Raw genomic sequence first — 15,903 nt, 5'->3', positions numbered from 1 at the left:
GGTCTTGCATCTGAGGAAAGTGATGACATGAAGAAAGTGTTCTGTGTGGAAGATCATGTAGAGATCAAGAGAATTGGAAACGAAGTCAGCAAAGTAATATTTCTAAAGAAAGCCTTGTATAAGAGAGAAAATAGAAGACAGGTTGGAAACTATGTCTAATATGAAACGTTTTAGGAACAGAAGGCAGGAAGGTGAGAGCTGAAGGAGGAACCAAAAGGAACAGTTATGGCCATAAATATGTCATGATAACTGTAGCAGGACATGAAGTGAAACTGAAAGAGAAGCTGGGTTTTGTGGGACTGAGTGAGGAGTGGATCATGAATTCCTGTGTAAGGTACTGGGCAGAGAGCTGTTAGCTCACTGTTGAGGTGAGACCGCATCTGTGAGCAGCTGTGAAAATTGAGGGCAGTGCTTGTACTGGGGGCAGTTCTGCTATTCCATACAACATTTCCCTTAGGGGGTATGTGCACAGCCCTTTTGATTTGGCCCTGATTTCAGCAGAGGCTGCGTATCTAAGTGAAACTCTGCACCAACAGGCCTGCTGTAAGCAACAAGCCTCACTGACAGAGATATTTCTAGCTCTTCTGGTTGTGAGAAAGGTGGCTCTTACTCTCCCAATCAGTATGCTGCTGAGTTGCATGGCCTATGGCTATGTGGACTGAAAAAATACTGAAGAAGTCCAAACTTCAGCATTCATCTTGAGATTGAGAGGTAACTAAAACTCCTTGTCCCTGTCCATCTGTTTCAGCACCAGAACTTCCACTGAAAATAAAAATTTGTGTTAAACATAATTCAGAGCCTTATAATAAAACATGTCACATGGTTAACCTTTAATACAATGTAGCATTTAAAGAATAGTTTGCATCTTTTGCTGGTAAATTACTACATAAATATTTAGATTAGGTGTGAATAGGAATGTGGCATTATTTATGGATCCATATTTCTCTGGCATTTCAGATGCATGGTTGTTTTGCTCCTTAATAAATGCAGACATTAAAAGAACAAGCTTACACAAAGTGCTAATTTTAAAGCTTTGCAGCTCAGGGGAGAAAAATCTCCCCATGTTTTGTTAGAACTGCTTGTCGTCTCCTTTTGCACAATAGAGAGAAATCTTATAGAACACTAGAAGTTGCATTAAGCTCCTTTATTTCTGATACTTGTCATGGAGTGACATGTCTCACCTGCTAGTGCAGATTGGTAGCAGAGCAACCTGTCAGATCTGAAGATGTTTTGGTGCTGTCTGCTCCTTCCTGCTTCAGAGGCAGATGTGTTATGGTACAGTTACTGCTTTAATTTTTGTCCCTATTTTGCTTCAGTTCTTTCTCAGCTGAATCCTTGGAAGGGGAAGGCAAGAATATATGAAATGTCTTACACATGAAAACTTGAAAAAAGAGGAAAATGCACATCCCTTTTTTCCTGGTTTAACTGGGGATTGGACTGTTATGGAGACTGCCCAGAAAGCCAGATCAGCAGCATGGAGTGCAACAATTCAGAGAATGGTGCTGACAGAATGGCACTCCAGGCCCCTGTGGAAGCACTCTCAGGTCTGATACATGTGGGTTTTCTTACCTCTGTGAAGTCTTGTAAATCACATACTTTGTCTGTATCTCAGCTTCCCCCGTACCAAATGTGACCTTCCCTGCAGAGTGAGCATACAGGGGTAATGACAGTGAGTCTGTTGATACCCAAAAGCTGTTGAGATCCTGCATTCCATTTTAGATGGAAAAGTGTTTCCTTATCCGTTGAAATTAAGGAGAGGTACGGAGGAGCTCTGCTGCAGTTTTGGCTTCTAAATTAATCTTGCATTAAATAAGTTAAATCTTTGGGGGCTGTTACTCCTCCACAGTCTCCATGATGTCTATCAAGGAGAAAATCTGACTAAATATTCAGTATATTTGTGCCCTTTGTCTTCTGTTTTGAACTTCTGGGAGGAGGGTAGCTGTCTCTATTTATTTATTTTGTTTCTTTAATTTTGTTGTAGTCCCTTTCCTGAAAGCCAGTGACTTCTAGTCCAGGGTCCTTGCAAGGTATTAACAGACAGTAATTTTTCTTTCCTTCTTGTTGGCAGGAAATAGGCATTCCCATGTAGTTTGGTGTGCAGGTTACCTTGATCACCTGTTGGTCTGGAAAATCCCCTTAATTTCTCTGATTTTTCTAAACCCCTGTTATATAAAACCTTTCAGTGTTAGACTTTTTTTTTTTTTCTATTTCCTTATGTTGTGTTTGGTTGGATGGGTCAGAAATTTATTATAACCATGGGAATGTATTTGACAAGAAAGCCTATTCCATTCCTGAGTTGACTAAGCTCTTCTAAGCATCCGTGGTGATCCCTGCATTATCAGCAGTTGCTGTATGCATGGAGTCATCTCACTGTGATTCTGACTGCATTGCAATAAGTAAAGAATTTGCCAAAGAACTATTTGCTTACTCAAATATTAATCCTGTGAGAGGAGTATATCTGAAAGTATCATTTTCTTGCTGCCAGTAACTGTCTTTATGCAAACTCTTCTCAGCTATTTTTTTTTCTGATGAGCACTTTTGAGTTTAGATTCAGGAATTTCTGTCTTCAGGAGTAACAGCCCTCCAGCACTAATACCCTTGAGGCTAGCACATAGCAATGTTTCTTTAGGATGAATGGAGAGCTATACTGGGAGGGAAAAAAGTCATAGCTTTGGGGAAGAGGTTTTCTCTATTCCAATCTCTAGTCCAATACCTTGGACTTCCGTGGTCCATATACACCAGCTGTGTACCTTGGCATGCTCTTTGTAAGAAGCCAAGAAGACCTCCAGGATGTCAGCTATGCTTTAGTGGTAATAAATGTAAGGATTTAGGGATGAGTGTTTTTTTCTTGCAGGAGCTAGCAGCTTTCAAGACATCATGACTACTTTTGCCTGAAAGCATGGACAATTCCAAAAAGCCTGAAGTTCATTGTGAATGGGTCACTCTGGCCTGTCCTAGTAAATAGCATTTTATGATACAAAATTAATCAGAGTGAACATCTATATCTCCAGGAACAGAAGAAAAAAATCCTAGGAGCTGTACATTTGGCCTGTGGAAGTTAAGTCTTTGCTATCAGTACTTCCCAGGAGAATCATTCCAGGTCATTCATTTTCTTTCTCTTCAATAAGCATTAACCATTTGATTTGAAAACCTTTTTGTTACCATGGAGTGGCTTCAGAAAGCGAGGTGTGAGGGAAAGGGAATTTTGTAAACATGCTTTCTAACAATGTACAAGGGGTAGCAGTTCTCCTCAGATGGTTGGAGAAGAGGTATCTTCACTATTCTCAGAATGTTTCAGTATGTTTGTTACAAACTGTAGTGTGATGAAAACATCAAACATGGGTGCTGTGTTAAAATACTGTCAGTGGCCGCAAGCATGTAGCAAAGTATAGGGGCAGGATAATACTGCCTCCAAGTCTCACAGTGTCCAGAAACTTCTAAATAAAAACTGACATCAGAAAGTTTCTGTGTTTGATGACGCTGTATGGTGGTGGTGGTGTTTTGAAGAATTTGTTTACCTGAGTTCCTATAAACATTTGCAGCCTCCTGTGGGGAGCAGTTCCATAGCTTTGGGGAACTCAGGAGGCTTGTAGACACAAGTGCATTTTCTCTGTCCTGGAATGTTTGCAAGTTCATTACAGTTCATGCAAGAATAGAGGGCCAACCTGCAGCCTTTGGTCTCCTTTTTGGAGAACATAAAAGTGGATATTTTTCCTCCCCTGCATGTAATTTTAAGGTACATTGTTCTGGCCTGCACTGATATGTCTGTGGACACAAAGGAATGTAATCTGGGAAAGTGTTCTACTGTTCTTAGCTTAGAGCTTCTTTTTCTTCTCTGATTACCCAGATCTGAAGACTTTAAAAGTGTCTCTTAATTTGAGGAGCTGGGGGTCACGTTACCTACTTCTATGTCTCAAATTGCCAGGAGGAAAGGATACTATATTATTCATTAGGTTGGGAAAGAAGAAGTTTCCTGTCTTAAAATATTTGTGTGGTCTGGGTATGAGGGAACCAAAATCAAGGAAGGAAATCCAGAGTGTTGGCAAAACAAATATTTATTTTAAATTTCTCCCAGTTTTAGACAGCTCTGTTTACCTACCCATGTCTCAAATTTCGAGATGTGAGGCTTATTTTTGGGTACTGCAAAAAGAGCCCATCACCAGGAAGAGCAGCCGAACACATCCTGTTTCAGGCAATAATATTTGATTCCTGAGTGCTGTAAATGATGTAGAAATGTGCATGTATTAATGAGGGGTATAATAGGTTTGAGTGAAAGTGGGAGATAAGATGTGTTAATCTTGTATATTAAATAGTCCTACAACAATGAACCTTATAATGAGGCTGTTATTAAATCTTTCCTTCACTGGCCGCAGTTCAGTAAAACCAGTGCTTCTGAGTTTGGCATGTTGAAAGCCAGATTTCACAAGAAAGGACCAACTTCATGAGATCTTTGTCATTTTGAAGTCCTTACCACATTAGAGATGCATGCAGCACATGGTGGAAAATGATCTTTCCAGCACTTCATTATGTAATATTTTCCCTTTTCCGGGTTTGAGGACACCTCCCTTAATATTAGTGTGCTGGTGTGGGGTATATTTTGACCTCAACTGTATCTTAGGAAAAGGAGCACTGCGTTTCTCTCATCTGCATCATGCAAACAGATTGTGTTCTAACAAGGTTAGAAAGACTGTCAAAACAGCAATAGTCTTACAGGAAAAAAAAAAAAATCTAGAATGATCTGATTTTTACATTCAGTGCTCTTCTAGCTATAGTGCTGAAGACTGTTCCGTAAGAAGGGCAAGATTCCTTGGTTCCCTGGTATTTATTTTTTTTCTATTTTTGTCCAGCAACATTTACAGATTTTTATCTTGCCTCTTGCACCATTTGCCAATAGTCAGATTAAAATCTGTATGCTGCTGTCTGATGATGTTCTAGTTTAAAAAGGAAATAAGAAAGTTTAAAAACCAAAGCCTGATACCCACTGTTGGAAGGTGCAGAGTTGCAACCACTTTAGGAAGCAGCAAACAAAAACTTTCCCTGGCATCCAGGTTTCCTTTCCAGTAAGGACCCAAACGAGGACTTTCTCATTCAGAAGGTGGTGGGAGCTTGGCTGAAGGAGAGATTGCTTTTCTCCATCAGCATTATTCCTCTTTGAGGGTAAGGAAAAGTTCAGTGAGAGATATCAAATATATAAAATTAAGAGTGATGATTGATTGTTTCCTGCAAGTAAGCAACAAGAGACACCATTATATATTCTCAGGTGATACCCATTCTGATAGTAACCAAGACCAAACCTGATTTGCTTAGTTATAAAATGAGTTGATGTTTTGTGATCTTACATTCTTATTCCCTGCAAAGCAGACACCTTTCTGATTTACTATGCATGTTCTTTAATTGAGATGGAGGGCTGTAGCTGTACTCTCAGTAAGTTCAGCTTTTATATTCCATTTCTCTTTTGCCTCTTCATCCCCTTTTCTCCACACTTCTGACTCCAAGCTCACACTTATCCTGTTAAATAACTCCTCTTACTGTGTCTAAACGTAAGAGGCTGAGCATCCTTTCACAGATACCCGAATTCCCACCTTATCTCTTCTCGGGCTTCTGCCAGGAGCTCCATTGTCAAATTAGAGTAAGGAACATGTCTATTTTAATATCGAGTGTTACTGAGATGACAAATGGCTTTGTGTAAACGGTAACGCTGGCTACTGTGAAAAATTTCTTAATTCTCACAAAGGCCTGCAACTAAAACAGCAAACATTCCCAGCGATGGTTGTTTCACGTAAAGCTGTGACCAGCTCTGCGGGTAGGGCAGAGTGTAATTCGAGGAAGGAGAGTAGCAGGAGGACTGCACGGCGGATTTTAACATTTCAAAGCGATGTTTTTCTGGGGGGAAAAGGAACCCCGGGCGTTTGCCCGGGCCGGGCAGCGGCAATACCCGGAGCGGGCACACGGTGGCGCCGCAGCCCCACTTTTGGCGCGGCTGGGGCCGGTCAGTGCCGCTGCCGGCGCTGCAGATGCACATATGGCACAATATTATCATTTTATGGTTACAATTATGAGCAATTTGATACAAAATGAAAGCTAAATTATGCAGTGTTCCTTTTATTTGTTTAATTTTGCGCTCTAAATATGTAGAAGGAAAAATAGTGCCGGTTTTGTGTGGATGGTGATAGGTACAATGCCTCCTTTTGGCTTCGTGTTCTCGCACAGCACAGGTTGTGATTATTTTCTCTCGTACATGATGAAATGTGTGGCGTTGTTCTCAGGTGTTGGGACTGTTTCGCACAGAAATTGTGTATGTCTGAATCTCCAGGCTCCTTTCTTCCATAAAAAATGCATGGTACATTTACTGGCGGGTAGACAAATATATAAGTAACAAGTTCCTTCGCAGTTTCCAGTGGAAGAGGCTGAGTAGTTGTGCCGTTTAAGCAAATGCCAAAGGAAGTCTTTAAATTCTTAAAGTCACTGTAGTCGTTGGCAGAGCTCCCCTGAAAGGAGCAAGTATGTTCTGAAAAAATTCCTTCTTGCCAGTGAGGAAAATCTCACGGCACTGCAGTTCTTAAGTTAAAAGTAAAAATTTTCAAGGCCCATGCCAGGACCAGTGTCTTGTTACAATGATCTGTGGGGTCTCTATTTTGTGTATTCAGGTTCATAGTTTTTCTCTCATCAGATCTCCTATGTTCATTATTATGAAAATGCATATTTTTTGCCAGTATGTATAGCAACATAATTTGTCTTTTGTGTGTTATGATTTTCCTTCCTTTTCAGTAAAAGAAAGTTGTTAGCAGAGCCAGGCTGTAACATAAATCTTTGTTTTTTTGTTTTTTTTTTTCCTTTGCTTGTAAGTATTTTGTTTGTATTAATGAAGATAAGGCTGGAGATGTGCTTTCCACTTGGAATAGAAAATGCGAGCTCTGAGATGGTATTTGCATTATCGATCCAGGCACATCTGCTGGCATATGATGGCATGTGATATTTTTGTCCTTACCCACCTTTGAATGAGAGAACATGGCAGATAAGCTGTCCAGTTTGATTGGCATTTCCTGTGGAAAGGATTTTCAATACATAGGATCAAATCCTGTACCCTAAACTGCTTTTGCATTTTGAAAGTATGTTAAAGATTTCTCTGAGTTCATCTGCTATATTGGGAATTAGTTTTAGGTTTAAAGGCTTTCCTTGCTCTCATCAAATCATATGGGCTATCTTCTTCTTTGGCCAATTTTAGATACACTATATTTGCATTGTGCATCTCAATATTTTTTCCAGAGTGTTAAAGCAAACTTGGGAATTTCATCATTGGTGTGGAACAGAGCGTCTTGGTAGATGATATAAAATTTAGGCTGTCTATAAAAGAAATTACAAATAATAGGATAAAAAAAAGAAATAGGATAAATCATACTGGTGAGTTTAACCAGGGTAGGAAATCTTGTATCTTTTATTGTTTTTTCTTTGGGATCAGTTTTAACAGTCGCTCTATAGGTGCTATAGGTGGAAATGGAAAGATTTTTTTTTTTTGAACATGACTTTACAGCTGTTTAGGAAACTGTGTTTTTTGTTTCTGTTCACACCTGGCATCTGTGAGTCCAGAGACTAGATTTGAATTTGAAGTTTTTTGTGTGCTTCCTGAAAGTGCCAAAGGACTGCCCTGGCTTTGTCCCTAACTTTCTTAACTCAGTAGCTTTTCTGTAGCTATAGTAGGTAACCATAACTTAACTAATTTGTATGCACCATATGCAGTCTCGGCTCACTTCAAAGTGTAATCAAGTCATGAACTAATTACAATACCATATTCCCAAAGAATGTAAATTTAATTTCCCTTCAAACAGAATGGGAATGTATTAAGCAATTCCTTTATATGAGAGCTGTGGCATTCAACGACATAATGCTGATGCTTCAAACAGAAGTAAAGTTCTTAACTTTTGTGGACCTTGTGACCTTTTTCCCTGTGCATCTTCCCTTTTTATTCTTGTGTCTTCAGTTAATTTACTGACTGGATAACAACATTAAAATATTCAAGTGTAAATTAAAATGTAACTGTTGGGCTTCAGATTGGAGATCACTCTGTCTTATTGTATGTGACTTGCTTCTTTATAGTGTTTTCAGAATTGTGCTTCCTAAGGCATTTGGATCAGAAGGAAATTGTGTTTTGAATTGAAGGCTCATAAGGTTCAGACTCTCACCAGATGATTTCTTTAATACATCGAAAAGTGGATGTGCAGAAAGTTCCCTACAGGTTCTTAGCATCACTGTGCCAGGGAGTCCACATAAACTCAGTTATATAAGAACGAGCAAAGTGAAGTTGTTCATAAAACATTTTATTACCTTCAGTCTTTGCAGCAACTTCAGAGTTTAGATAATAAACCTTCATAGAAGTTACTAGTCTCTACCCTTTCTCAGAACAAAGATTCACATACAGTCAAACCACTTATTTATCTTAATTTTAAAGGCAGAAGAAACATGTTAGGGTTGACTTTGATCCGTGCCTGGACAGTCTGATTTCTAAAATGCAGTCCTGTCACTCTTCTGAGATGAGTTGTCAAAGCATAAGATTGTATGTATTAAACACAAGTAGTATTTTAAAATTAAATGTGGGTCAGGTTCCAATGAAGTATGTAATTGTTAAATGCTAAAGGAAAGAGCTTAGAATATCTTAGTTTATATTTTAAAGTGCTCCTTTTAGATGTTAATTCATTAATACCAGCAGTTTATTTTTATTCATATGACTTTTCATATGTAAGTAGTTGAAGCTGCATTATTTTAATCCTTTCTTTAGTTAGGAAGAAAAAAGCCTGCAGGTGGAAATCAGAATGACATACATATTGCTTCTTTCCCAAAAGGCATGGTATCTCTCTCCTATTGATATGCAAAATATTAAGGCAGAAAATAAACCCCATTGCTTTACGTGTCAAAATACTGTGAAAAATATATGCTTGGGTAATGCATGAAAAAAAGGTATGGGTCCACTTCAAACTGAACACACTTGTAGTGGAATTTACCATCAGTCTTTGGGTCTCTGCAGACTCATAATTTGGTTCCCTTGTACTGTGGATGTTCAGATGTAGCTTGATCCTTAATTGTAGCTATAGGGATAGCACTGTTTGGAGACCCAGCTATGTGGGTCTTAGCCTTCGCCTGAGTTTGGTGAAATGCTTTCTTACTCTTGCAGCATTCTTTAGAGTAATTTTTGGGCTACTAACTGTACAGTGAAATGTTGTAGTAGTACATGTTGCCACAGTTATGGGAGCAGTGGTGTGTCTGTTAAGCAGCTGTGAGCTTGCTGTGGCATTCTTCAAGTGCCAGGCACAGGAAATGTTGTAGTGTTGCTGTTGCTGCCAGAGAAATCCCAACCCCCAAACCAACCCTACAAAAACATCAAGGCAAGGTAAGTTAGATCAGGCATGTGGTGCTTGATGATGTGCTGCTGGGATTGTGCATGGCTCCTTGAATGAGTCTGGCGCACACACCTGCTTGGAGAGCATGCAGACAAGCTCAGTCTGCCTTCAGTTGATCTGACTAGGTTTTTCTTGGGAGACTGAAGACCTCTCAGAGCTTAGTGTAGCTTCATCCACTGTCAGTGGCATTTCCTCGGCGTCTCCTTGCTCGTCTAGATTTTCTCACAGCATTTGTCTTCAAGGGACTACCTGAGGGAGTGGAAAGAGTTGCGTCTGGTGAAACTGCCAACATGATGATAGCAAGTCAGGTTTCCAGATACATGTCCTTAAGCAGGCATTTAAAAACACCAGTGCTTTGTGGCTACTGGATTGTGATTGCACATGTCAAAAAACTTTATCACATCACAGAAAGTTTCTTGTATCTCTACCACAGAGTTCAAGCTAATGCTGTCTGATTTGAATTCCAATCCAATTTGTGTGTGTTTGACTTTTTCTTTCCTTTGATTGCTTTATTCATCTTTGCATATCTCTGTAATAGCTCTGAGTCTCTAGAGAGTCTTCCATTGGATATGGTGGCTGCTGGGACTGCAGCATCTGGTGACTTAAGATGGAGATTCAGCTCCTGTGTTCTATTCTGGACATGGATCAAAGAATGCAGCCCTGAGTGAAAGGACAGTCCAAGCTGAAGCTGCAGTCAGGGACTACAGGAATGAGTCATCACTGGGCATCTTGTTTGATGCTTGGGAGGTCTGTTAGAGCTTTTCTGCATGGGTGAATGCAGGCAAACTCAGACTCTGAGCTAACCAGTTGCAAGATCAATCTGGTCTGTTAGTGCTGTGCCTGGGCAGTGCTAGTTTTCCCTGCAGCTGCAAGACACATGTCCTGGAGCTGGCTTGAGGAGTGTGGGGCTGCTGGGCTGCACCTGTGTGCTCAGACATTCCTGAAGACTCCCCAGGACATAGTTTTCCCGTGTGTAAAAAGGGAACAATTGAGCTGCTGGCTGTCCCAAAAATGCTCTTGGCAAACCAGTGAGGAAAGTGTCACTAGGTGGTGAGTTCTCACAAAGAATCTGAAAATACAGAAGGACCTTTGTTATTAGATTGGTTGCAAAGAATCTGGTTAGCTGTGTTCTCTTGCCTTGCTAGTAGCTTCTAGAAAAGTTTTTTTCCAGCCTCAGTTTGCTGTGATTGGAAGCTGCTTTAAATTTATTTTTTTCTTTTAATAAAGTGAGATAAAACTAAACATTTCTTCTGAAATGATAAAGGCCCCAAAGAAATCTTCTTTCTAAGGAGAAGATTCTTTGTCTTCTGGTTTGGTTGGCTTTTAACCTCTTACAAAAAAAGGTATAAAAAAAGCAGAATTTGGGTAGGTAGTCCTCGTGGATGAACCTGATGTTGGCTTCATTTGGAAACCTGTACCTGAAGAGACTAGTAGTTGTTTGAATTGCTGCAGCATGAACATTGATGGCTTACACAAGCATGTGAAGGCTAATGTGTAGAATTCTAGAGCTTTTTATGTAGAAGCTGGATGCTCAAAACTAAAACATGTAAGATTTTAAGTTGGGCTTCACTTTTACTCATAATGATGGTTGAAGCAGTGGACTGGGAACAATGAAGGAATTCAGTGGGTGTGCTGGAGACTAGCCCTTCTCCCAGTTTCTGGGGAAACAGGAGCTGTAGTTTTTTTTTCTACTTCAGCCTGTGGGAGGCCGACTGTATTTCCAGCAAGGAGTAAGCTGTGAGTAGTTGAGGTAGCCAGGGAGCAGACTTAAAGATTAAGAGTGGAAGGAAGGGGTTGAGACTTTGCAAGGTGGATAAAAACGTTCCCAGACAGGTGACTGTTGCTGGAAGAGGTGTCCCCTGCTTGCAGCTCCATTCCCTCTGCTTGCCTTGTGCCAGATCTTATGCCTGGCTGTCCTTTTTTCCTCGCTGGAACAGATTGCTCAGGTCCAGAGTGAGGGATCTGGGGGGCAGCAGAGCTGGTGTGGATGGAATGAGTGAGTGGGAGAGTATCTCTGGAAGCAATTGAACATTAGGTTGGCTGTGCCTTCTTGTGAAGCTTCATCCAAAGGAAAAGCTCTTTGTTTCCTGCTGGGCTCCCTGGACATCCATTCCTGGCTTCTGTAAGCATGTCACTACTGTGTGCTGGCAGCCCCTCCTCTCAAAGCCAACTATCTCCACTGAGGTTATTATCTCTTAAGAGCCATAAATGAGCTCTTAATTCTTTGACATACATTCAGTGAAAAAATTAACTAATTTAGTCTATAAAATATGTAGTACTTGCAGTATGTCACGTAAATGTGGCTGTTGAAATCCTAACCTTTGCATTTCTAAATTTATTTTTTTGTTTTCCCCCACCACATACAACCTTGACACTTTACTAATAAACTGCGTAAAAAATATTACTCTAATACATTCAAATGCATGTTTCTTGGACATAAAACTACCTTTCAGTGAAATGCCAAGTACCACTTCTCCCAGGTAACTAACATCTTACAAATCCAATATTTGTGCTCCTGAACACATGAAGAATTACAAAATATGTCCATTTAGGTATGTTGCTTTTTTTTGGAATGCAAATCTATAGGACTTCTCCAATACTGTTTTTTCAACCTTACAACTTTTTTTTTTTTTTAAGCAGATTATGAAAATATTTCTAATGTGCATGTCTGTCCAAAGACTGTATTGCCTTAGTAGATGCACGATCTTCTTATATCTGAATGACTTAAATATTTTTGTGGCAGTGTTGTGTATTGCCTGGCTAATTTGTAGGAGAAAACAAGGAGATCATCTTGCTGCTTTTAGCAAAAACTTCATAGAACGAGACAGTAAGATGTAATATTAAGGCTTTTTTTTTTTTTTCTTAAGAAGATATTCTGCAGTAAATTTTTGAGAATCGCCATGCTTACAGCTATTCTGCATATGTCTCAAACAAATGAACTCTTTTTTCATATTTTAAGCTTTATGTTTACTTAGTAAGCAAAGCAGGGCTTTAAACTCTTGGACTGGTGGTGGCTGTAACAATAGTTTGCTTAATGTAGAGTGATTGTGTGAATGAACAAGGTTTTAATCTTCTAATAGAGCAAGTTTTACTGTGGCTGACCAAATCTCACAATAATTTCAGGGACATCTCAGCCACCATTCCAGCTCATGTGAGCCATTGCCCCTCCCACTCATCATCACACAACTGGCCTTTCAGCAGTCAGGATTTGCTTGCATACTTTGCTAATGTTAATTTTGCTTGTCCTGCTTTAAAATGTATTTTAAATAAATTTGGCAGCCACGTGCAGGAGGTGGTGGCGGCATCATGTGTACTGTGAGGGCTCGGCAGTCTGTAAAACACAAATGGGGCATATTTTAAATGGTGTTTGGGAGTGTGGGCAGTCTTGCCTGGCTTTCCAATAGGACTGACACTAACACTGTGGCAAGAGTGAGGATGGCTGCCTGGCCATCACTCGTCTGCCCCAAGGCTGTTTTAGGCTCCTTGTTTCTGGTGCCATTAATGTGCTAGCTGGAGGGAGGACAGGGCAAAATCTGTTTAGTGGGGAAGGGGTTGCTGGAAGCAAAGTGAATTAAGAGGACTGTAAAAAATTGATAAAGATAGATAGGACTGTCTGTTTTTATATTCTGCCACATAACATGGGTTTAAATGAATTTCCCTATAATTTGTCTTCAAATACCGACATTTAACTCTTAGGCTGTATAAATGAACTGGCTTTTGCTAGAGTAAAATTCATGCCCTGCGTCCAGGCTAATATGTTCACCTACTATAAACATTACTGCCTATGGTTACAACTGGAATAAAAAATTCCTTTTATATACATCATAGCTGGCAGAGACTCCTGAGACCACCACAAATCACTTCAGCCTTTTGGTGCTCTCTGACGAAATGAACTGAAATGTTAAACAGCTCCAGCTTTAGGCAGGCTGGCTCTGGAAAGCAATTAGCTTGTTAAGACCATTGTTTGTACCCTCCCATATTTCCAGGTGCTGAGCAAAGGTGTTATGAGAACTCTCCTGATTGATTTCAGCATTGGGGTTTATTAACCTTCCATTCCTTCCTAAAATGTTTAGCTTATTCTCTTGATAGCCTTTTATTTAAAGGAAAGGAAACCAACCAAACAACAACAAAAATGAAGCCCTGGTGAGGCCACCCCTCCTGCAAAGGAATAAGAAGAAAGGGGGTGGGGGGAAGGGAAGGCAACAAAACCCAACCGAAAAAAACCCCTTAGGGTCATAACAGGGAATAACAAAGCAGTGAGTTATTTATGCAGCCATGATTGGCAAAAGTGATTGCAACATGAATTTGCCCAGAAGCAATGATTAGATCATAAAAATGTTAAGGAAATCTGTAACTCAACACCGTTTTAAAGATTGAAGAAGTTTTTGTTCCCTACCTTAATTGCAGTGACTTGTTATTAAAGTATTTATTCAGAGTAATCTCTTTGGACAGCGAGCCCTTATCCCATCTGCATGCATAATTAAAAGTGAGGGGGGAGAGAGGGGAGCATAAATGGTTTACCATGCTACATGAGCAAGGGAGGGAATTACACAATGACAGGTGAAGAGCAGATTTATTTCCTGTTGGAATTTCAATGCTGCAAGCAAGGCAGGACACTGTTGCTAATATACTTGCAAACACCACAGTTGCTTGCTTCTCCAGATTACTGTCCAAAAATTATTGCTGGTCTGTAAAAGGCCTGTAGCACTGCATCTGTGGCTGTGGGGTTTTGAGCCATTGGCGCTCAAGCAAAGAGATTGGATTTAGGTATGTGGGCTTGTGAATCGATGTCTGTGCTTAAAAATGGACTATTTACTTACTTGGCTGGCTATTTATTTATTTATAAATAAACATTGGTAATGGCTGGCTTTGCTGAATACAAATAATAGGGTTGTAGTTGTTCCAGCTGAAACAATGTCATCACCTGCCTCCTGCTGCTGTCCCTTTTCCGATGATAAAAGAATTTGGTGCAATTCTTCTTCTTCCACTCTGAGCAGGAAGAAGGTTGTACTTGAACATTCATCTTTAGGCAGATTTATCATCATTAGACGCTACTCAAACACACGGTATCTGTTTTTAAATTGAACTGTTATGGATCTAAATCAGATTTACACAGAATAAGTTGGTATATATTTGGCTATAACTATTCACTAAAGAGTGTTTTTCCCTTAACTTCTGATGTCTCACCCCTGCAGCAGCAGTACAGAGAATGCCAAGAACTTTTGAGCCTCTATCAGAAGTACCTGGCTGAGCAGCAAGAAAAACTATCACACTCCCTTTCTGAACTCAGTTCTGCCAAGGAAAAGGAGCAGCAGAAGGTAAGCTTTTTTTTGCCATCTCTTTTTTATTTTTTTTTAATGACCTAGTCAAAACATCTTTTAGAGTCTGAGAGTGTATTATCTTACATCATAAAGCGTCAAATACTGTTTCGTGATTGGTTTTCCATGAGTCCTTGCCTTAATATGTAGATGGTAGGAAAACAAAGAAAAATGCCCCAACAAGTTTTGGGTCAATAGAATGGGTCAAATTAATTGACCATGTTGTAACGGAGTAGGAATCATGGGAACACACACCTTTACAAAGGAAAAAGTTAGGATGCTGTTCTGCTTTCTGTTCTGTTATTTAAACAGGAAAATAATTGCTGTCACTGTAGATATAGCCTTTCACATTTTCAGTGTGGCTTTTGATGATTGAAAAGGGCATTACAGATGATGCATTTGGTCAATAAGAGCTTTCTCAAGTCTGTAAAGCAGCTCATCTGATTTGAGCTATTTATAGAAGACCTATAGTTCTATATGCAGTAAAACCAGAAAACGTTGACTAGGTATACATGTTAAATTAAGTGGTAAAATGTTTCTCTGATGTAAGTGCCCAAAGCCTTGAGAATGTGGTTGCTTGAGATTTTCTTCTGATAGCTAGGTGATCGGTTTGAATCCCTGCTGATGGCAAATTATACCCTGGAGGAGAAGACTGCCTATGCAAGTGCTCTACCCCATGTTCTTGCTTTCTGTTCTCTGGTAGCAGCTTCCATCTGCAGATCTCCAGAATCCATCCTACCTAACACCTTTTGTAGAGGTTATGCCCTTGATCCCCTCTTCTGCTGGAACAGTCTTAAAGGCTTATTTATAAAAGGGCTAGAAGTAAAGTAGAGTATCCAAAAGGAGGCCTGATTCTGGCATCTCAGTGGTTCCCTGCTGTGAGAATTATACAGTTAGATCCTGCTTCTCAGGAGACTGTGCAGGAAGGAGTCTTTAATTCTCTCACGAAGCAGGTAGCAATACTCTGTGACTTCATTGGCATCAGGAATGTTTTGTTGTTTTTTTTTTGTCCTGATGATATGTTTTTTTAACTCTATTTTAGCATTGTCTTTTTTGGTCCAACATTGTTGGACATTAAGCTGTTTGTCAGGCTTTTAACCTTTTATAAACATTTCATTTCCATTATTTTGTGTTTATATCTGCCATCCATTTTTGTGATGGCATTGAATTCAAAACAATAATGTCCTTTCAGA

The 15,903-nt window shown here is 39.8% G+C and overlaps 1 protein-coding gene across 4 annotated transcripts in view; it reads left to right on the top strand.

The window, feature by feature from the left end:
- KIAA1328 (KIAA1328 ortholog) overlaps positions 1-15,903 on the top strand; it is a 172,547-nt gene that overhangs the window by 55,499 nt on the left and 101,145 nt on the right. For 3 of the 4 annotated variants that reach the window (XM_015653627.2, XM_033520435.1, XM_015653629.2), the window contains one exon: positions 14,580-14,710. In XM_015653627.2, coding sequence (XP_015509113.1) covers positions 14,580-14,710 — 131 coding nt within the window. The remainder of the gene's footprint in view (positions 1-14,579; positions 14,711-15,903) is intronic. The other variant, XM_015653630.3, reaches the window with a different exon arrangement.

This window comes from Parus major, chromosome Z (assembly GCF_001522545.3).
Source record: "Parus major isolate Abel chromosome Z, Parus_major1.1, whole genome shotgun sequence".
Taxonomy (NCBI): Eukaryota; Metazoa; Chordata; class Aves; order Passeriformes; family Paridae; genus Parus; species Parus major.
Note: the sequence above shows the minus strand (reverse complement) of the source record. Positions and strands in the feature narration are given on the sequence as shown.